This window comes from Callorhinus ursinus, unplaced genomic scaffold (genome assembly GCF_003265705.2).
Source record: "Callorhinus ursinus isolate GAN/ISIS: 27379988/994484 unplaced genomic scaffold, GSC_fseal_2.0 scaffold9, whole genome shotgun sequence".
In the NCBI taxonomy this organism is placed as follows: domain Eukaryota; kingdom Metazoa; phylum Chordata; class Mammalia; order Carnivora; family Otariidae; genus Callorhinus; species Callorhinus ursinus.
Genome location: NW_027397071.1, coordinates 21,694,695 through 21,717,602, shown reverse-complemented (window position 1 = coordinate 21,717,602; position 22,908 = coordinate 21,694,695). Strand labels below are relative to the sequence as shown.

Sequence of the window (22,908 nt, the reverse complement as noted above, 5' to 3'; positions counted from 1 at the left end):
TTCCCAATTATGTGCACAGCAGTGCTCTTAATTACTTGGGGTCACTGAAATCCCATGGCATCCTGCGAAAAGCATTTCTCCTGCAGTCTATCTGGTTAGATTTCCTTTCTTTTTTTGGAAGCCAGCATCTTTTCCTCTTTAAAATCCCTTTTTAGCAACAGTGGGAATGATGTTGAGCATGGTAACATGGATTCAGAATCTTAAAATCAGCCCTGTTTGTTGTGACTTCTGTAGGTCAATGACAGGAGTCACTGTGTAGCCATCTAAGTTCTCTGATTTATCTTACAAACATTTCTGATACAAAGAAAAAATTGTGGAACCTCAGTGAGCTAGACCAGCTACTTCTTGGGGCTGCAAAATTTTAAATTGTTACTTAGAAAAACAAAAGGACAAGCCAAACACGCTGACTGATAGAACTATCACAGAGGATCATTGTAATCTTGTTCACTAAATCAAACCTGGAACAGAATGGGTTGATAATTCTGTTACCCTATTGGTATTGCTTCAAATTCTTATATTGAAGTGCTGGATTCAAGGACGATCATTCCATTATTAGGCTTTAAGAGCCACACTGTTTTGTATTGCATCGAATATCACAAAATGAATAATATTGAAAAGCTAGAGTTTGCTACGTTTACACACTTGATGTACTCCCCAAGGCCAAGGAGTCTGGGCTGCCTTCTGTGAAGGCAGGAGACAAATGGGGAAGGTTAAGACTTTGCTTCCAGTAACCTGGCGCCTAGCTACCCACAAGGTCCAGAGCCACCCCAGTAACATCCTTAGAATGGCAGGACCTGCAGGTCCTAGGCTTTTGCCGGGTTGAGAGAAAGAGGTCTCAGGAATCCGGCCCTGGTCGAGTCCCAGCGCCAGTTACAGCTCTGCATCTGGGCTTGTTACTGCCCTGGGCCTTTTCCGGGCGTCTCACACTGCCAGAGTCACTAATAGCTTCATCGGGACAGAGTATCTCCTGCTAACTGCAAGGTCCCCAACACCTAGTTCAGTTCTGAGCCGGACCAGGGCTCACCTCCTCACTGGTCACTTTCCCGCTTGTTTTTGTCTTCCTAACCGTCAAGTACCTTTCGCCCAGTCTGTCCACCCCGGCAGCCCAGAGCCAAGTCTGGGCGGGAATGGTGAGTGTTCAAAGCCTGGGCTACAGTTAGGGGATTTCGGGCGTCTCGAGTCTGCAAGCAGGAGCTTCTGGGCGGACTCCTAGGTCCCCGTCCCCGCTCCGGGCGGCGCTCGCGGGAGACGCGGGGCGCCCCCCAGTGGCCGCCCGTCCACGCCGCTCCGGGCCGGTAGGGGCAGTGGCGGTGGCGGCGGCGGCGGCGGCGGCGGCGGCGGAAGAGGAGGGGCGGCGGCGGCGGCGGCGGCGGCGGCGGCGGCGGCGGCGGCGGCGGCCATGGCGGAGCCAGCCCGGGAGGAGCTCTCGGCGCTGGCCGCGATTTTCTGCGGGCCCGACGAGTGGAAAGTGCTGAGTCGCTCAGGTGACTACCCCCGCGAGGGAGGGGCCGGGCGTCCTTCCTCCCCACCACCGGGACTGGGCTCCCTGCCCCGGGGCCCACCCGCGCGGACCCGGCTAGTTGAAGGATGGAACGACACGCACCGGGACTGGAGATGTGTGGGAGCAGGCGGGAGAGTGAGGCGACCCCCACCAACGTGAACAGCGTGGCGGCGCTCCGCAGGGGACGGGGACCGCAGCGCCCAAGCCGGTGCGGCTCGCCGGCCGGCCCCCGCCTTCCGCGCCCGTCCGGCCCGCGCCCGCCCCGCTGCCACGGGCCAAGCGCCGGGCCCTGCGCGCCCGCAGCCCTGGTCCCGGAACGCACTCCACCCAGCTTCCCGGGCCGCCGGTGTTGACTTCAGCTCTCACCTTGAAAAGAGGCCTGTTCTGACACCCCCAGTTTAAACCCAACTGCCCCAAATTGTATTTTGCCCGTTGTAAGCTCTGTGCATTATTCCTTCAGGGCACTCAACCACAGTTTTAACTCTCTGGGCATTGAGTGTGCCAAGTTGCGGGTGGGCGGGGACCCTGTCTGTCACGTAACCACAAAACTCCGTGCACCTAGGACAGTGCCAGGCATATGGTAGTTAGTAAATGTTTGTTGAATGAGTCTTTGAATTGTCCCAGTGCTCTATCCGAACCTTTTCTCAGGTTTCCTAGTTGATAGCTCTTCCTTTGCGTTTTTCTAGTCCGCTGAAAGGTGGCTGTCAACTAGAGGCTCTTGGGGGCGCGTTGATCTAACTCACGTGTACTGATTCCCTGTAAACGCTAACAGGGTTTCAAAGACACCGCCCATGTCCTCTGGGAGCTTACAGTCTAGAAAGGTTCTTTTGGCTATTTTTTGATGATAGTTAAAACTTATTCTGTGACTTCTATTAAGTAAAAGCCAACACTGCACTTTCAATTTTCACTTAGCTTTTAAATACATTATGTAAATTTTTTGGCATGGGATTTAACCTTCTGTTATGTTTCAGCAACTATTAAAATTGCCTTTCTGACCATAAATTGGTTGACCTTTAAGAAAGTAGTCTAAAAATGTTCTGGGTGTTGTGAGAAAACCATCTAGGACTAAGATGAGTTTCATGGTATCATTTGGTTGCTTATTCACACAGGAAGCCAGAGCTGGGCCTTTTCATGTATTCCTCCTTGCATAACCTGTGGTCATGTGACCACTGTTCTGATCCTGACACTGTGAACCAATTCGGGTAATGGAGCTGCTGCTTTTTCAGTGCCTAGCCTGTCTTGCATCTTATATAGAAGCTATCATTGACAATCCATACGAAATAATTTATTTTTAGTGTTTTCTTGTCACCCCCCCTTCTGATTGGATAGGATTCATAATTCTTCATCGTCGTACTCACTGTCTCCATGTCTCTATTGATAATTACTTCTGCCTGAGGCAGGCTGTTTGGGAGATCATCAGTTTTTCTAAATTCTTTCATAATGGCTCAGTTGAAATATCCTGGAAAAATGAACATATGATTTCCCCTCACGTCTTAAAAAAGATGGAGTGGTAGTGAGCCGGGTCATGAGTACATAGCTGTGCATAAGATACTGCTGATGGGTCAGAGAAAATGTAAAAAAGTAAGCATAGAAAGAAAGAGAGCAGTTTCTTAATAGCGAGAACACTGTGAACCCTTTATCCGCTGTTAAATTGAGCATGACTTTCAAGCCATGCCTCCTAATTAATTTAATTCAGCATTCTGGCATCAATAAGTAATTGAATTATAAAAGAATTCAGTGTAACAACTTAGGACATTTTGTTGCTGAAAGGTTCATTGGAGAATAGAACAATTCAGTGATTGAAATAGGGATGTTTGATGTTCACAACTGGGAATTAAGGGTAAGGTAAGGCCTTCTTTAATAGACCACAGTAAACATACAGCGGGTTGCTGCCTGTCACTGTCAGCCTGGGTTGGAGGATACAAGATTGATACCAGAACATTCTTAACACCATCAGTTCCATTCTGGCCTCCCTGCAAATAAATGCTGCTGCTTTTTGCCCCTGGAATCAGGAGAACACTGTGGGACATTGTGGGTGGGATTGCACTTCTGGTATGAGTTTGCCCATGAAGAGTTAGGCTGCCAGCCCAAGGGTCAACCACAAGAGTGAAGAACCTGACTAATTGGAATCAGTTAGGTTGGGCTAATGTGTGCTGGGAATTTCAGGGTACTTAAGCACATGGCCTTGTTATAGTGGTTATAGTAAGCTCATAGTAAGAGGCATCAGGTATAACTATCTCTTATGGGTGCAAATGATGTAAACCCCCACACTGCTGTCTACTAGGGAGTGCTGTGGGTAGACCAAATCAGAAATATTCTACCCCTCCCTGTACAGTGCAGTCAGGCCAGGTGCCTGGTTTAATGGGGTCACCTTCCATGTACCTCATACTTCAAATGCATCTTACTTGGTGAGGGGTACTCTTAGCTTTGTTTTATAGAGAAGTTAACGGATGCTCAGGCTGGTTAAGTAACCACCAGGCACCAGAGTGTATGGACACTTGATAGAAATGGGGCTGCTCTATGAGGAAAAGAATTCTTAGCAAGGATAACACTTGTGAAAAAGCAATAATGAGCACCCAGAGAAAGGGGATGCATGTCACCCAACTTACATTCTGAGTAATTTTGAAGGGGAGTGTGTGGGCATTCGTATGTGTGCACATCTATCAGATAGATGATACTGTTATAAATCCTTATTTTCCTGATGAGATAGTTAAGGGTCACAGATTATATTGCTGTCGTCAGTGCTCATTATATGTGGAGTCGTATTTCTGGAAATTATGGATCAAAAAGTTGTAAAATGGGAGGTATATAAGACTCAATATCATATAATATGTTTGCACAGTAGCTTCAGCGTGAATTTTTGTCTTCTGCTAACACTCATGTTCAGATTGGATTGGGCCCTCTTGCAAAATGAATTATGACTGTCACCCACTGACCCCTCTAAATCTGCTCAGCTCTGTTTCCTGCTGATTGTCAGTACTGTGCTCACCTCTGTAAAACCAACTCAGCCTTGAACCTGACTTCTAAAGGATGGGATTGCCACTTTTAGCTTCACTTATTTTTAGTTTTCCTTTTGCTTTTTTTCTCTAACCACATTTTAAACACATATAAAAATCCAGCCGTAGCATAAAAACAAGCATGAGTGGATGCATACTTCTGGCGAGCTGCCTGGGAGGAAGAGGAAAGAAAGCCCCATGCAATGAAGTACAAGAGGGGATTGGGGCTGCTTCTTGGTTTTCTGAACAAAGGCTTACTTTGAGGATATCTAAAAATTGAAAAAAAAAAAAAAGTAAAAGGAAAGTCAATTGTATATGGCTTCTTAATGGGCTCTAAATAAATCTGGAAGAACTCATTCTATTAAATTGTTTACATTTTCCAAAATCTTGTTATTGGACAGCATTCATTAAGTTCCTATTATATGACTGTGAAATAGGGGAAATCCTTAAAAATAACACTGCTGTGGAATTTGGGGTTCAGTTCAGTTTCTCCAGTTTGAAACTTTGTTGTTTGGTGTGTTGTTAGGTATATAATTTCTTGCATGTACTTGTAGGGAAGAACAAGTTCTGAAACCTATTTTAGTTAGTGTTTTATTTATGAAATTGATAACACTTATAAATAAGGCAGGGTGACTTCAAAACAAAACAAAACAACAACAACTAGGGAATTTTTATGTGAATTTCAACCAGAGGCAAGGCCTACATCTTTTGGTAGGCTCTTTGGATTAAAATAGTCTTGGAACTTATGAAAATTTTAGTTTTCTAGGGCAAGCATAAGTTTTCTGGGGCATAGATGTTTATTGACAATGATGAATTTGTGAGTTAATAGAGAGTTTTTTGAGGTCAGGGAGGGGCAAAGATTAGCATGAGATTTAGAGCAGATTATTTTTCTGTTAATCACTCTAAGCTGTTAATAGTCTTAAAGCAGATAGAGGCAACTTTGTTTTTTGTGTATCTCTCTTTTTTTTAATGAAAAAAGTCAGATTGACAGTACATGTGGTTATATGAAAAATTCTGACGTGAGAGAGAGCCAGTCTAATTGCATGTAGAAACTAAAGCAGATGTGACAGCAGGGTAATACATACACTTCTAGAGTTTTTGGGAGAAAATGAGTTTTTAAAAGAATGTATAATTTTATTACCACATTAAATAGCAGCAGAGTGGGGTTGTTATTGGGCTTTTCATTTTCCTATAGAGATAACATCATTTTGTATAATTTTTAGTTTGCAGCCCCAGAGTGTGTGTGTGTGTGTGTGTGTGTTGGGGGGGGGAATGGGCAGGGAGTCGCTGTCTCTGAGAAGACCAATTAGGAAGAATGTTAATCCTTCCCAGTTCTTGAAAGAATCAAAGCAACTTTTCTTCTAAACATATAACTAATGATTTTACAATTTTCTAAGGCAAAAGTAAAGATTTCTCCCATTGCTTTTTTTTTTTTTTTCTTTGAGAGAGAGAGAGCGTGAGGTGGAGAGAGGGTGAGAGAATCCCAAGCAGTCTCCACACCCAGCATGGAGCCCAACACAGGGCTTGATCCCACCACCCTGAGCTGAAATCAAGAGCTGAACGCCCAACCAACTGAGCCATCCAGGTGCCCCTCTCCCTTGTTTTCTATTTGCTGACGAGGACCAGAAAATCACTAAGAGAGAAAAATACAAATTCATCAGGATTTGAAAGGCCAGATCAATAGCATTTCCACACTTTCTCCCTGGACTGCCTGTTTCTGTCAGTTGGTTACCTGCACTGGGGAGGAACAGGTGGGTACTTATATGGCAGAGACTGGAGAACACTGTGGGTTTCAGGGTTTTGATCAGAAAGGGATTCTTGCTTGAAGGGAAAAGCTTGCCTTGTGGACACAGGTACTATATTAGTTTCCTGTGGTTACTATAACAAATTTCCAAAAATGTGGTGGCTCAAAATAATTTTTTTCTCTTGTTGTAGTCCTGGAGGTCAGAAGTCTGAAATCAGCTTCACCAGGCTGAAAGCATGTGGTCAGCAGGGCTATGTTCCCTCTGGAGGCTCTAGGGGCAGAATCCACTTTGCCTTTACCAGCTTCTAGAGCTGAATTCTTGCACCCCTTCGCTCATGGTCCTCTATCTTCAAAGCCAGTAGCATGGCATCTGACTTCAGTGATTACATTGCCTTTTGTGGTACAGTTTCCCTCTGCCTTGCTCTTATAAGGACACTTGTGATTACGTTTAGGGCCCATCTCAGGATCCTTAACCTAATCACATCTGCAAAGGCCCCTTTGCCATGTTCTGGGGATTAACACATACACATTTTGGGGCCATTTTTTAGCCTATCACAGGTAGCAAGGACTTCTGTACCTGTGAGCCCCGTGGTTACAAGCTAGTGCTCAGACTGTTTAACTGTAAAATTTAAAAGTTTCTTATAACTTGTAAAATTATTTCTTGGTTGTTGTCTAAAAAGAAAATTTTGAGATATTCCAGTGGTGAAGAAAATAGTTCATTTGGTTCAACCATAATAGTTCTGGTATGAAAGTACCACAAAATAAGTTCAAAGTACCATGGGAATCATAAGACAGATTTTAGAGAGGTGATGTTCATTGAATGATGAATAATGATGAATATATGAAGTTCTTCAGAAGTTTTGCCTCCCCTTGAAGGAGAAAGTGGGCTCCCTAAAGGATTTCTGGAGAGTTTATTCAGTCTATTTGGTCATATGTTGTCTGTAGGTATTTAATAGTGCCCATTTCACATAGTGAAGTGTACTGATCTAACTGACATATAGGGACCCTATTTAATAATAAAATATTAAAAAAATAAGGAACTGGGTGGAAGAAAGAAGGGTTTTGAGAAACATGGATTGTAGAGGAATGTACTAAGTTAGGTCTGGAAAAATTTTCTTTGTACAGTACCCATTTTACTTATGTAAACACATTTTAGTTGTATCATTTTAATATGGTCTTTATAATGGTCTTTATAATATAAAACACTATATAATGTGTTTCTGGGTGGTGTCTTAAAATAGTAGTACTTTGCATCTGATACCAAAGAGTCTATTAAAACAACAACAACAAAAACCTTTTTGTAGCAGATGTGTTTGGTCCCGTGTGAATCAACGTCTGTAACAAGAGCTTTTATATAAATGGAATCAGATGGCTAGAAAGCCATGTTAATGTTGTTTGGTTCTTTCAAGGGGGACACAGTCAGGTTCCAGTTGTTGAGGCTGTTGAGCAGCAATCCAGGTATGAAAATGAGGAAGGTTTGCCTGCCTCTCTCGTGAAGGAGGATGGAACAAGGGTGTGTGGAGAAAGAAGTGGGGTAGAGAGAGGCAAGTTAGCTTCAAAGAGATTCGTCTGCACCCAGTTGTTCGACTCGGCTCTTCTGATCTGTGTGCTTCTGCCCCCTGCAGAATGAATCAGCCTGATGTTTTATCAACTTTTTGAAAAGTGGGGTGAAGCCGTGTGGAACACATCAGAGGGGTGAAGTCGAGCAAATCTGAAAGGGAGCAGTGTTTCATCTCCTAGCCTGTGTGTGCTTCCCTCCTCCTCCTCGTGGAGCCAGAGAGGGCTGAATTGATGTCCGCCCCATTTTAGTTCATCCTGCTACCTTCATGTTACACTGATACAAATACATTTGAAGTCAGAAAAGAGCGGGGCCAGGCAGTTACTGTCTCATGCACAGTCATCAGTTTCTTGGGTCCTGCAGCCACACAGCATTCCGGTGTTTGCTTTGACTTGGTTTTGCAACACGATGACCTTCCTTGGATGCACTGTGTAACTTTTAAATTAATCACTGATTTTATATATACGCAACACTCTTTCTCTGAATGTTCATGTGAGTTTATTACGAGTTTCCAGAATTAGAACTAAGTGAGGGTAGAAAAAAATGGTGTGATGAGAAGCCGTTCTGGTAAACCTGAATAAAAATGGGGCAATGGTGAATGTAAATGCCACAGAAACCGTGGGTGCTGGGATACAGGAATCCATGAGTATATGTGTATGGTTGAAGGAGATCATCTGTAAATCAGGGCTCTCTTGGGATTGTGTGTCTCCTTTGTAAAGTAACTCCAGTTTTCTCATGAAACATAAATTGACATCGGAAACGAAAATTTTAACTTCTTAGTGTGCCATTCAAATCGAATTATGTATAGCTAATCATTATTTTTGGATGCTTTCCAGAGACAGATGGGACCGTGTTCAGAATTCTCACAAAAGCCGAAGGACTTAAGGGTGCGGATGTACCTTTAGAATTGGTGTTCCATTTGCCACTCAATTACCCTTCGTGTCTACCTGGTATCTCGGTCCACTCTGAACACCTGACCCGGGCCCAGTCCATGACTGTGAAAGAGAAGTTACTTAAGCAAGCAGAGAACCTTTTGTCGGAACCTATGGTTCACGAGCTGGTTCTCTGGATTCAGCAGAATCTCAGGCACGTCCTCAACCAACCAGACACTGGAAGTGGCAGTGCAAAGTGTACTTTTGCAACAGGCACGATTGTGGATGATGGACTGTGGCTAACTCTTGTGCATTTAGATCACATGAGAGCAAAGACCAAATACGTCAAAACTGTTGAGAAGTGGGCTTCCGATTTAAAGCTGACAGGAAGACTGATGTTCATGGGTAAAATGATACTGATTTTACTACAAGGAGACAGAAGCAATATCAAGGTGCCAAAAAGTTTAACGTTGAAAATGAATTTGGCTATTTTCTGCTAAAATGGTGTGTCTGTAAAGTGTGTTTTGTGACAATGGGACAGATTAATCATTAAGATGTTAATGGATCTCCATTTTTTAAGGAATGTCTCTATTTCCTAATTACAACTACAAACTTGCAAAGCTTGAAGAATAAGTAAATTATATCTTAAAAATTATTCCACATAATGAAAGGGACAGGTCATTAAAAAAAAATCTCTGGTGTGTGAATGTTTCTCTAATTAGCTTTGAGCCTCGACTTTATAAATGTGCACTAAAAGTTTGTGCATATTTGTATCTCATCCCTCAGGCACAGCAAGGTGTCTGTTTGTGGGTAGTGTGTAAAAGTTTTAACTTTTTGGCAGTTAAAAACATACCCTGACACTTTAATTTGGCTTCTGTAACACCTGGAAAGAGGAGCTGGTTCCTCCTAACCAGAATTTAGTGTTAGTGGAAGTAGTAGCTTCCGTAGGCTGTCAGCTTGTCACCTCCTGCCTAACTTTTGCTTTCCACTTGACTTGTCTCAGCAGCTGCTTTCAAAATCATCATCATCTTCAGATTCTCCAAGTTCGCATGCTCAACTCATCTAACCTGTTTTATGTGGGACCAGACGAGGAAAGCTGCTTATTAATATTTTAAATCTTGAAAGCGCTACAAATCACTTAATAGGTTTATGCTTTCAAATGGGTTGGGTCAAGAATACTTACAATTGAATTTATTCAAAACAGACTTAGCTTGCACAACCTATAATCTGAAAGATTTGTAGACTAACTACCTAGCTTTTTCAGGATGAGCGCTTATCACAATACTTATTTGGCATTTGGTTAACCAGATTAGTGCTGGGGTTGTAGCATATAGATACCACAAATAATTAAAGTTTAATTTAAATCTTGGTTTGAGGTCTGACCAAAGAACCAGATATTGCAAGGTGATCTCTAATATATCTATAAAATTTGACATTTTGGGTCAACTCCTGGCTGACAAAATGAATACAAATTAATTTCCTTGTTCATATTTCCCTAAAAGGCTCAGATATTTCTTTAAGCCAGCTCAGGAATGTTAGGCTAAGTGCAGCTGTTTTGCAGATGATGTTACTCAGATTGGATCCATCAATTAATTAACAAGTACTTATTCATATGACTAGAAGTTGGCTAATGCAGAGAAATTAATACTTTTTATTTAAAGAGTTTTTTCCTTTTTATAAGCTTTCCCTAAAGTGCTATTTAATTTAAATATCTGTTAAATTTTTTAAGATTATATATCGGGATTGAGAATTACAGGTACATATTTATAGATGCTGTCCAGTTTGGAATGGTCAGTGCTGTGTGCCTGTTAAGTTCTTTCAGACACAGAAGTAGTCATAATACTGCCACTAGCTGGTACTATTAATTGTGCCAGGCTGACCTCTGAGCACTTTGTATATATTAACTCATTTAATCATCACAGCTTCCCATAAGGTAGGTGCCGTTCTGAGTACCATTTTGTGGAGTAGGTTCCTGAGGCACAGAGGGCTTAGCCTGGAATCAGATCTAGGAGGCCTTGAAGTCCAGATTTAAACCTTCTACCGGCACATTCTGCTGCCTAGTATAGGAAGACACTGTAGCCCTCTTACTGCTGGATTCAGAGAGTACTCTAGGCAGGAAAATAAGTCTGCAGGATCATGGCTCCTTTAAAACTAGGACTTGGAGATTCAGAGTAAGATATGTATTTAATGTACTGATTTATCATTTAGGAGTACCTGATTCTTCAGAAAACCTCCAAAGTAGATGTGGACTCAAGTGGAAAGAAATGCAAAGAGAAAATGATTAGTGTACTGTTTGAAACAAAAGTACAGACAGAACACAAAAGGTATAATTTAGTACTATTGCAGATGGAAAAGTAACTGAATCGATAATTACACTCTGACAAATCTAGGCATATTCATGAGTTTCTCTTGTATAATGCAGGTTTCTGGCATTTGAAGTCAAAGAGTATTCATCGTTGGATGAGTTACAAAAGGAATTTGAAACTGCAGGACTTAAGAAGCTTTTCTCTGAATTTGTGCTCAGTCTGGTAAAATGAAACGAAAGACAGGAATCTCTTAGTAAGACAGCAGTGGTGTTTTGTTTTGTTTGTGTTTTACTGTGGGTTTGGGGAATGGCTAATTGAAATCCTCATAAGAAAACAATTTTAAAGTTTCTCTGAAGCAAAATGATAGACACCATTCTAACTTCAGGGGAAAAAAAAGCCCATTTTGTTTATGGACTACTAAACAGTAAAAACACCCATGTATTCTAATTTTTGCAAGTAAAGGCTAGGTTCAATAGATGGAACGTTACTGAAAGATAAATATAAAATGATGATGGTAAATGAGCCCTTGTGATTATATAGAGGATTTGTTTGGAACTGTGCAATTTTCTGGCCAATTTTCTTGTAATTAAATGAATTTTTTTAAAGATTTGTTTTCATGTTCACTTTATTTCATGTTTACATTTTTAGCATTTGATCACGATTTTCCCCCATTCAGCTTATTATGTCTGATGTTTTAAGTTGAATGTTAAGAAAAATATAACACTGATTTCTTTGTGAAAGTGCATAAACTTAGTTTAAATACAAACCAAAGAAGTTCTATAGAACGTGATTTTTGATCACTTTCTTTGGGGTCCTAGATAGCATGGTACTTGTTAGTTGTAGGATTAGGGAGTCAATTTAAATTAAAATTCTTATTATTTTTTGCGGGGGCAGATGGAGAGGGAGAGAGAGAATCTTAAGCAGGCTCCATGCCCAGCGCAGGGCCCAACGTGGGGCTTGATGTCACCGACCCTAAGATCACGACCTGAGCCAAAATCAAGAGTCAGATGCTTAACTAACTGAGCCACCCAGGTGCCCCTTAAAATAATTTTTGGGAAAACTTACCTTCTGGTTTTACAAGGGGAGAAATGTTTCACATAAAATGAACTTGACTTGTTGGATGAAGGAAATGATAGAGAGATACTATTTTTTTATTTCTTAGGAAATCTGTTAAAGTATGATAATCTTAAAATATATTTATTATGACCCAAGGAGAGAAGAAGCCATAAAATGAAAGCCTGTATTACAATCTGTAACAAAGGTGTAAGGAGGCATTTATGTTTGAGAAAGGATATTTGTGTTCGTAAAGCCAACTGTGCTTCCAAAATAAGGGTCCAAGTGATGGAGGAAAGGCCCTGCAAATCCCTCTCCCTGCAATCTGTGAAGTACAGTGATATCATTATAAAATCATAAGTGATGGGAGACATAAGTGAGGAAACGTTGCAGCATGTGGGTCGTGTTTCTTGATAGTGCTTCTCTGGGACCATGTTGGTTCAATCTGATTGTCTCACTTTCAGGTACCCTTATAATTAAATTATACCTACCTTTTGATCATCTTATGGGGTTCTAATGAGAGGATTTTTGGTTCATTTTACCTCATTCCAGGGTGTTTATGATTTTTTCTTGGAGAACTGGTAAATGTAGTTAGGTTGTTCTATGGGAACAGCATATGGCAAGGAGAAGCTAGGCTACTGGTATGCTAAACTGAAAATAGGCTTGAAAATTCGGGGCTGGTCATTATTACTGCTTCATTTGATTTACTAAGCAAGGAGATTAAAAGTTATTGCCACCAGGTCTGTCACAGTAGAAGTAGTAGGGGGCTGGTCTGAATTTTATCACAACAGAACTGCTAGTCCTTTATTTTACCTTGAATCTTCTCTGCTCAAGTGTTTTCCATACCATGCTTTGTGGTTCCTCTCCAAACTTTTGTCTTCAGATTTGACCCTCTACCCCTAGAGAAGAACTTGAATCAGGCAAAACTGAATGTTGGTAGTGACTTTCTTCCAAATTAATTAAATTTCTATTTGCTAAAATTATGTTTAAAAAGTATTGGTTATGATTACTTTCTTGGATGTTTACATCCGAGTCTTTCACAAATATACACATCAGAATGCAAAACTAACCTTGACAGTGTTAGAGACTTATATAAATTTAATTGGACCATCTCTGAATAAAAGAAAATTTAAAATTATATGCAAAAAGTCTTTAAGAGTCTTTTTGGTATTTTATTAACTTTAGAAGAAGAGAATTGTTTCCATTGATATTTTTGCTTCAAACTCTGATACTTTCTTTTCAGCCTGAGGTACTTATGAAAAGATAATTAGGACTTCTGGAAGAAAGAAGAGTTGAGACCAAGGGCTGGGACCCCTGAAGGACTACAGTGTAAGAGTAAGATTGAAGTGTAAATAAACTAATTGTCCTAGTACTATAGCTAGACTTCGAGGATTCTGTTAGGTCCAGAAAGTCTTAAACTTTGAATTTGGATTAAAGTAGTCCATTATTCTAATGCCCCCATATCTTCCAAATCTTTGGAGGAAGATAACATTATCCTAGGTGTCAAATTTTATCTATGAGTGATTTTAAAATTCAATATCCTGCAAATAATCAGAGATAATTGGACTCATGAAGAGACAAGATACTATCAGCGAGAAACAACAGAAACAATATACAATAGAAATAGGCCCACAGGTACTCTACATGCTGGAATTATTAGACATAGATCATGGAACAGTTATGCTTAGTATGTTCTAGTAGACAAAAGCCAAACTTGGAACTGGTATTAGAAACTGTAAAAGGTGATATGGTATATTTGTATTTGAAAAACAACAAAACAAAAAACAAAACAAATTCTAGAATTGAAAAATATAAAAATTAAAGGACTGATTAATGAATTAAAGCCCAATTAGGAAATTAGAAACCAGCTTAGGTATTTCAAACTGAATTTAAAACAGGAATTGGTTAGAAAGCTGGAAGAGCAAAAAGGAAAAGGAAGGGGACTGGATGACAGAAAAGAAAAAGAGGGGAGGGTGATGTCCTCAGAGTTCAGAAATTGCCAAAAGTGTGTACCTGCTGTCGTAATTGGTCCCAGATCTGCTCACATGGTGCTGCCTGGACCAGAGCTAAAGCTGCTGATAGGTACTATCTTTGGTCTGTTGGAATTGCCACTAGCTACCACTACAGCAAATGCCAACAACTATCACAGTGCTGGAACCTGTGCTGCCGTCAGGTCAGATCTTCCCAACAGTTCCTCCTATTGACCAAACCCAACAGGAATCCACCTGGCAAAGAAGTCTGGGAAATGTAGTTTGAATATCCCAACCCAGAAGAACCACGGAATATAGGAGGATGAGAGAGAGAGAGAGAGACAGAGAGAGAGAGAGTGTGTGTGTGTGTGTGTGAAGTGAGAGGTGAGAGACCCAAGTACCTATAGCAAGTAACCACAATTTTCCCTTTTAGCTATTAAGCATTCCCACATACTCCCTACCCATATGTAAATTTCTGTACAATTATTATGCTTCCATCCATGCAGATTTAACTATTTTTTGTACAAATGAAGAGATTTTCACCTTTTCCCCCAAAGGGGGAGAACTAAAGTCCCATCAGTTACTATTATACTCACTGGTGTTAATTCTTCTAGTTCAATCACAATTCCACAATTCCCCCTGGATATTCTGTAACCTAAAGATGAAACTGTAAAGTTCACCAACACCAACATCTCTTATGTAACTTGAGGGGAGGAAAGGGAAGAACTTGAGGGAAGAGGGAAGGAAAAATAGTCAATATATACAAAGATATACAGAACAAGCAATGAAACAAATTTTCATGAGTACTTTGGTACTTATTTCTATAACTGGTCATGAAACTACAGCTGATATTTATAACTTCTTCCTCTACTCCATTCTTCTTTGCTTTTGGTCAGTATTTTCACTGGTCAAGGCTCTCTACCTAGTATGGGGGCCAAAACATTCTGGAAGGATCTAAGTCCTCAGTAGTTGAGTTGCTTGTTAACTGTGACTATTGAACAAGAAATATTAAGAGGCAACCCAACAGAGAATTCCCTGGGCTCCTGATAATAGTTTTTGTTGACCTCATTGTGTATCAGTAACCCAATTTTGCTGTAATAATCAAGATCAATCATCCCAGCCATTATGGGAACCTCTTTGCTTGTTGGTTTAGTATCATAAGGAGCCTAATATATTCAAGTGTCAATCTCAACTTCTAATTCATTTGAACCATTTTGTGTGCCCTGGTAGAAACATTCTTTCCATGGGAACTAAGACTGCCATAGTTTAGCCCAAGTTTATGGAGATGGCAATAAAAAGTTCTGTGAGTGGATTATTAAATATAATATGGACAGAAATCCATCCTATTGTTATTCCTTGATTTCTGGACCCTTGTATTCTGGCAGTGGGACAAATACATCTTATAGTGATCACTGATTCAAAGTACTTTTTTTATCTTGTATGATAGCACCTCAACCTTTCAGAGTTTTGTCTCCCAGCTGGCCAAATAACTGAGTCTTTTGTAGGTCATTATATTACTTTATAAAGCTAGCCAACTTCTGGGTGATTTGGTACATGGAAAGACCTATGCATTTCATAGTCATGAGCCCATTGCTACATTTCTTTTGTTGTGAAATAAATATCTCATTTAGAAGTTATATTGTGCTCTCACAATGTCTATAATATTGTGGTTGGTAGTATTATAGAAATTCATATCCAAAATAAGTATTTTATGAAGACAAATTGCTGGCCCTTCCACTAGAGAAGAGATCCAATGTGATTAACTAGGCACTAGGCAGCTGGTATCTCCCAGGAATTGAGGCCCTACTGGTGGCTCAGCATTGATCTCTGTTCATAGCAGGTTAGGCTCTTGGCAGTGATAACAGCAAGATCAATATTGGTGAGAGAAATTTTATGTTGCTGAGCCCATGTATAACTTCCATCCCTGCTGCCATATTTGCTTTGTAGAAGAGCCCACTGAGCAAGCACTGGGATGCTAGGGAAAGAGAGTGACTGATGTCTACAGAATGAGTCAACCTGTCCATTTGATCAATGAAGGCTTTCTCCACAGTGGTTGCCCTTTGATAAACATCACATGGGACACAAATATCCTCATATTTTGTGCTGATCCCGAGGGGTCCATTCACGTATCTCTGCCCCAGATCTCCTTGTCATTAGTCTTATCTCATTCTTTTAAAGTGACTGATTCCCTGGCCAGTCCATTAGTCACTGCCCATGAAATACTGTAGATCTACATCATGGACATTTCTTTACCTAGACAAAGTAGACAGCCAGAAGTACTGCTCAAAGTTCTGCCCACTGAGAAGATTTCACGTTCACCTTTCAGAGACACTGTAGACTGGAATGGTAGTTGCTGAAGCATATTGTGAAGAACCATCCATATCCCACGCCTGGGTTCTTTCTTCCTCAATTAACAAGTTATGGGTACTCTCCATGACACCAAGAAGAAGCTGTGCAATAGTTGCTATAGGCATCTGAGCCACTTGATCATGTAGCTTGCCTGAGCCTTCAGGACCTGCTTGAGCTTGATCTTGTACACATCACTTCCTTGTACATACTCAAGATTTCATGGATGAAATAATACCCATTTCATGATAAAGGTAGCTCAGGTCACATGGTCAGTTGGTATTCCACAGTCAAGTGTTCAATCTCATCCAAGATCTAGGAACAAGCTAGGAGCTCTTTTTCAAGAGACTGATAATTATACATAAAAGAGAGCATGGCTTTGATTTAAAACCCCAAGTTCCATTGTGCTTGTGAAGGGCTCTACATAGCATCACCACAGGCCATAACTACATTGAGCTTCACTGGGTCTTCTAGGTTGCAAGGTCCACACAGCAAGGCTGCTTGTATAGCAGTTGGGATCTGTAGCCTTTTCTTGCTCTGGGCCCCACTCAGAACAGGCAACTCCATGGGTGAATCATCAAATGGGGCAGAAAATCACATTCAAATACAAAATATATTGGCTCCAGGATCCAAAGATGCCTAGAAAGCATTGTACTTTAGTGGCAGGCATATAAGGGGAAGCAACATGGGATATCCTGGGATGTACCTGGAAACACTGGAGCCCTAAAAACTTCGTCATGCTGATGGGCTTCTGAATTTTTATGGGTTTTTAATCTCCCTCTTTTGGATAAGGTATTTAGAGTACTTGCTACTTTCTGTTCACCAGGTCTAATCAGCATGATGTTCAGAGGGATGTTAAAATGAATTAAGTCCTTGAATACTGAATTATGACCCAGAGCCAGAGAGCTGACATAGTCCCAAAGTAAAATATAGTCATGAAGTAAAAGTGTCAGGCTGTACTTGTTGGTAAAAACAGACTGCTTCTAGTGGGCTTTACAAATTGATACCGAGAAAAGCATTTGCCAGATCCAGAGCTGGATACCAAGTACTCAGGGCTATGTTGATTTGCTGCAGGATAAGACCACATCTGGAATAGCAATTATGATTGGAGTCAATTACCTACCTAAATTTGATATTCTACAGCCATTCTCTGAGATCCATCTGCTTCTGCCAAGCCCAATTGGTGAGTTAAGTGGGGATGTTATAGGAATCACACTTGGAAAGGACAGAACATGGTCCTGGAACAATGGAGAAAAAAAATTAAATTTTGCTCCTACCTAACATCATAACCAAGATTAATTCCAGATGGATTAGAGACCAAAATGTGAAAGGCAAAAATATTTTAGAAGAAAATACAGAACCATATTTTCTTGACCTTCAGATCCTAGTGTTAAACAGGACACAAAAGTAACATCTTGATGGGAAAGATTGGTAAATTGGACTCCATTAAAATAAAACACTTCTGTTCATCAAAAGGTATCATTAAAGATCATGGAAGGGTAAGCCACAGTATGGGAAAAGGCATTTAACATTTAGTTGATACAGGTCTCATTTCCAGAATATTAACAAATACACAACGCGATAGAAAAGTGGACAAAAGAATCTTGAATAGATACCTCACAACTGAAAACATCCAAATGGCCAAAACAGTATGCAAAGTTGCTCAATGTCATTAGTAATCAGGGGGAATGCAAATTAAAACCACAATGATACCACTAGCTACCCACTAGATGAGCTAAAATTTAAAAGTTGGATAATAACAAGAGTGGACAAAGAGGTGAAGCAAGGCCAACACTGACATATCTTTGGCAGGAGTATATATTGACCCAACTACTTTGAACAAACAGTTTGATATAATCTAGAAAAACTGACAATTCCATATCCTATAACCCAGCATTTCTGCTTCTAGGTATATACTTCACAGAAACATATGCATAAATGTGTGAGGTTACCCCTACAAGAATGTCCATAACAATATTATTTTTACTAGCCCAAATGAAGCAACCCAAACATCTATCAACACAGAATGGATAAGTAAATTGTGGTATACTCATGGCAATGGAATACGATAGAGCAAACTCAGCGAAGTATAGCCATATAGAACAACGTGGATTCCTTTCATAAAAGCAAGATTTCACAAATGAAGTAAACACCAAAGAATATGTACCGTATGATTCTAAAAGTTCAAAAGCAGGCAAATGACAATTACAGATGCATACTCACTTGCTAAAACTGAAAGACAAGCAAAGCAGTCTGAGCCACTTGATCATGTAGCTTGCCTGAGGCTTCAGGACTTGCAGGAGCTTGATCTCGCATCAAGTCAGCATGGCAGTTACCTGTAGGGGGAAAGAATGGAATTGTGGTTGAGGTTGCATATGAAGACTTTTTTTTTTTTTTTGCAGGGGGAGACGGCTATGTTCTACTTCCTGACCAGGTGCTCATTTCTCAGACATTTCCTTATAGTCATTCATTAAGCTCTACTCTTACTTTATCGTATATTTCTATATTTTTTCTTCTATAAAGGTAGGCTTGCCTTTAAAAAATGCCAGAGTTTTTACAATATTTTCAGTAAATAAGAAAAATATTGAAGGTAATTCTTAAATCTTTGTAAACAATAGCAATTTCTCCAATCTTAAAGCTTGGCTCAGCCATATAGAAAATTTGGAAGGGAGGTGCAGAAGGATAGGCTATTTTAAGTAGAGTTGTTAGGGCAATCTTCTCTAAGATTTAAACCAATACCTGAATGAAAGGGACCAAGCTGGGGGAACGTAGGCAGCAGAGAGTTCCAGGCAGTAGGAACTCTAAGTGCAGAAGACCCGAGGCCTGAAGGCACATGGCCTGTTTGAAATGGATTCAGCTGAGTGAAGATTGATGCTGCAGCAGAAGCTGTATATCCACCTGCCTTAGCATGGCAAATGGTCTCTGTCTTAGGGCAGGTGTGCTAACTTTATAAGACTTCTCGTGAGAATTATTTTTGACCCCTTAGTTTGCTATTTTCCACTTATTTTTATACAAAAGGGAAAATGCAACATTCAAATACTTGTACACATAGAGCTATATAGGATGAAGATGTTAACGATTTTGGAATTGTGGTATGATAGCTTAATTTGTCAGTTGATGCACGGATGTCTGAATTTGATAAACGAAAAACTGCATATCAAGTGTCACCGCTATAGAATGCATAGGGCAGAAATGAATTTGAAATAAACAGATTAAAAATAGGAGCAATTCCCCCATATTATGATAGACAAAAATGTCTAAAGATGGTAAAACTGCCTGTGATGTACAAAAATGGTCAAGAAATGGGGCGCCTGGGTGGCTCAGTCATTAAGCGTCTGCCTTCGGCTCAGGTCATGATCCCAGGGTCCTGGGATCGAGCCCCACATCAGGCTCCCTGCTCTGCCAGGAACCTGCTTCTCCTTCTCCCGCTCCCCCTGCTTGTGTTCCCTCTCTAGCTGTCTCTTTCCCTGTGTCAAATAAATAAATAAAATCTTAAAAAAAAATAAATAAAAGCATTCCTTAAAAAAAACAAATGGTCAAGAAATGAGGAAACTTGGGGAATGGAATCTTCATTTTTGATCACTTTGTCATTTCAGCCAATCTAATGCCTGTCAGTTTGCTTTCCACTGTTTGGTTTGGGACTAGATTGCTTTTTTCCAAACAACCTGGATCGTAGGTTTCAATTTCTTCAGATCACCTGAAGTGATGTTGCTTTACTCCTTCCGTCCCTCTTGGATTAGCCAGGGTTCTCCTGAGAAACAGAGCCAATGGGGTATATATATTGACTTATTTTAAGGAATCGGCTCAAGTGATCATGGAGGCTGGCAAACCCCAAATTTGCGGAATGGGCTGGCAGGCTGAGACTTAGTAAGGGCGGATGTTGTAGTTTGTGTTGAAGGCTGTCAGTGTGGAGCCCTAGGGAAGAGCCAGTGATGCAGCTGAAGTCTGGAGGCAGTCTCCTGGCAGGATTCCCTCTTGCTTGGGGCAGGTCAGCCTTTTGTTCTATTCCCATTTTCAATGATTGGATGAGGTCCACCCACAGTATGAAGGGCAATCTGCTTTCTTAAAGTCCACCGATTTAAATGCAAATCTCACCCTGAAACACCCTCACAGGACTATCCAGAATGATGTTTGGCCAAATATGCGGGCAATGTGGTGCAGCCAAGTTGACACATACAATTAGCCAACACACCTCTCAAGAAGCCATCCGTAGCTTTGCTTTTGGAGGGGAGGAATGTGGCTTTCAGTTCATAGCTGCTTAACTCACTGTGGTCTCTTCTCACCATGTACCAAGGCTACAAAACATTAAAGACCGATATGAATCTGTATTGGTAAGAAAGATACCGTTTACAAAATAAGTTAACAACTTGACAAACTGTAGTTTTCTTTGGCCTGAATGGCTCTGCTTGAGTCAGAACTGGCCACAGTAATAAATTCCACAAAAAGCTACATTTCTACTAGCCTAGGAGTATAAAAAATGTAGACTCAAAGATGTATATTGATTTTTTTTTTTTAAGTGAACTCACCTGCTTTGGGACATCTTTCTAGAGCTCTAAACTTGTGTTTGCTCAGTTCATTGTTATGAAGTATTATTAGGAGGGAATTCTGGAATTGTATTCCTTTTTTTGTGAACTCCAACCTAGTTTTTTCCTGATGTGTTTGACAATCCTGTTTCTCCATCACTGGGGGAAGATTAGCCTCTGCTAATCTTTAGGGATAGACCTTTATTGCAACTAGGAAAGCTGTGTTGCAAAGTGCTAGTGATTTCCAAATTTCCATGCATGGAGTTTTTCCACTTCTTTGTTACTTGGGAATTTTATCCATTTGCATATCACCTCTCTGTGGTTGTGGCTCAAGTTTACCCCTCAGGTCCTGACTTCTCCCCTGAACTCTACACACCCATTTCTAACTGCCTGATGTTACAACCTAGATGTTACAACCTAGATGTCCTGCCAACACCTTAAATCCACTATGATTAAAACAAACGATCCCATTTTTGTTGTTGTTGATATTGTTACCAAAACTCTCACTGGGCTCCCATGATTAATCTTGGATTTTCCATTGACTTCTTCCTCACTTCTTTGCCTCCAGTTAGCTGCCAAATCTAGATCCCCATTCTCACAGATATACTGTATGTCAGGTTCTTTTTTTTTCTGGCCAGGACTATTGGAAGTCTCCAATCTAGTATGCTCACCTCTGTTCTCCCCCTGACCCATCCCATACATTAATAATCCCTCATATAAAACTTGGGGTCAGAGGTGTTTCAGAATGCAGATTTTTCTTTTCCGTTTTTGGAGTTTTAGAAAGGTAATGTGGAGAAGATACTTTATGTTACAAAGTCTCCCTAATGGGGACTGGGGTAATGTCCTGTAGTCAAATCTTGTTTTTCTGCAGTGAAGTGTATGAATATTCACTTTAAGTAGGATAAATAAAAAGTATAAAATGGTCTTGTATTGTTCATGTTAAACTTTAATGCCAAATGAGTTCAGGTAAGATTGGCTTTTTTCCTCCAAGCAGAGTATCAAAAAAGAACCAGAACAATGTCCTGCATTTTTTATTTTTAGAACTTTTGCTTTTGGAATTGTGGAAAAGACTTTGTAGATCTGGACTAGGTAAATCTTCCTCAGGTAACCCTATCACTCCCATTTCCTACTGGGTTAGTTGTAAACTCTTCACTCTGCTATTTTCAAATATCTTCTCAATTTGACCACAAAGCATTGTTTTCTGGTTTTATCTTACACTTATCTTCTACATATCCTTTTGACCTACCTAAACTGGTTAATACTTCTTATTTTTTCTTCTGTGTATATTCAGGCTCATCCCTCTTCCTGAAATGTCCTTTCCTCTTGTCCATTCTTCTGCCAACTATCTATTGATCTTTTTTCTGTTTTCAGAATGTTTCCCTCTGTAAACCGTTTGATCCCCATTCTGGGATCAGTAATTGTTGTTTGGTCTAAATTCTTGTAGCAAGCTTTAATTTTCCCATATGGAAATGAGAATGATCCCACTTCCTTACCCCTTAGACTTGTCAGTGGATTAAAAAAATGTTACAAATGCACCTAGCACAGTGTTAGACCCATAGTAGGACTCAGTTGAGGTTAGTTCTTCCTTTTTCTTCTTCTGCTTTTTCTTCCTTGCTTTTTTTAAAGATTTTATTTATTTATTTGACAGAGAGAGAGACAGAGAGACAGAGAGAAGCAGACTCCCGACTGAGTAAGGAGCCCGATGTGGGGCTCGATTCCAGGACCCTGGGATCATGACCTGAGCCGAAGCCATATGCTTAACAACTGAGCCACCCAGGCACCCCTTCCTTGCTTTTTTCCTAGTATATTCTGTACTTCATGTTACAGTTTTAAATGTGCTTTCCCCCACTACTAGATTGGAAGTTTTCTGAGGATAAAACTTGCTTATTAGAAGCTCAGTAAATATTGAGTTATGTGAAATGAATACAGATGGTGTTGCTAGAGAAATTTCAACTCCTCCTTTGGATTCTGGAAAAGACTGATTTGTGTGTCTATGAATATACATTTAAAAACTCAAAACCAAATCAAACCTATGATCA

The 22,908-nt window shown here is 40.4% G+C and overlaps 1 protein-coding gene across 1 annotated transcript; it reads left to right on the top strand.

Annotated features, from left to right (window-relative positions):
• Positions 1 to 1,377: 1,377 nt before the first annotated feature.
• Positions 1,378 to 11,582, top strand: RWDD3 (RWD domain containing 3). Its single transcript, XM_025872253.2, has 4 exons — positions 1,378 to 1,484; positions 8,636 to 9,123; positions 10,880 to 10,995; positions 11,094 to 11,582. The coding sequence occupies exons 1-4, from the start codon at positions 1,400 to 1,402 to the stop codon at positions 11,206 to 11,208; spliced, it is 804 nt and encodes a 267-aa protein (XP_025728038.1). The 5' UTR covers positions 1,378 to 1,399; the 3' UTR covers positions 11,209 to 11,582.
• The last annotated feature ends 11,326 nt before the right edge of the window (positions 11,583 to 22,908 follow it).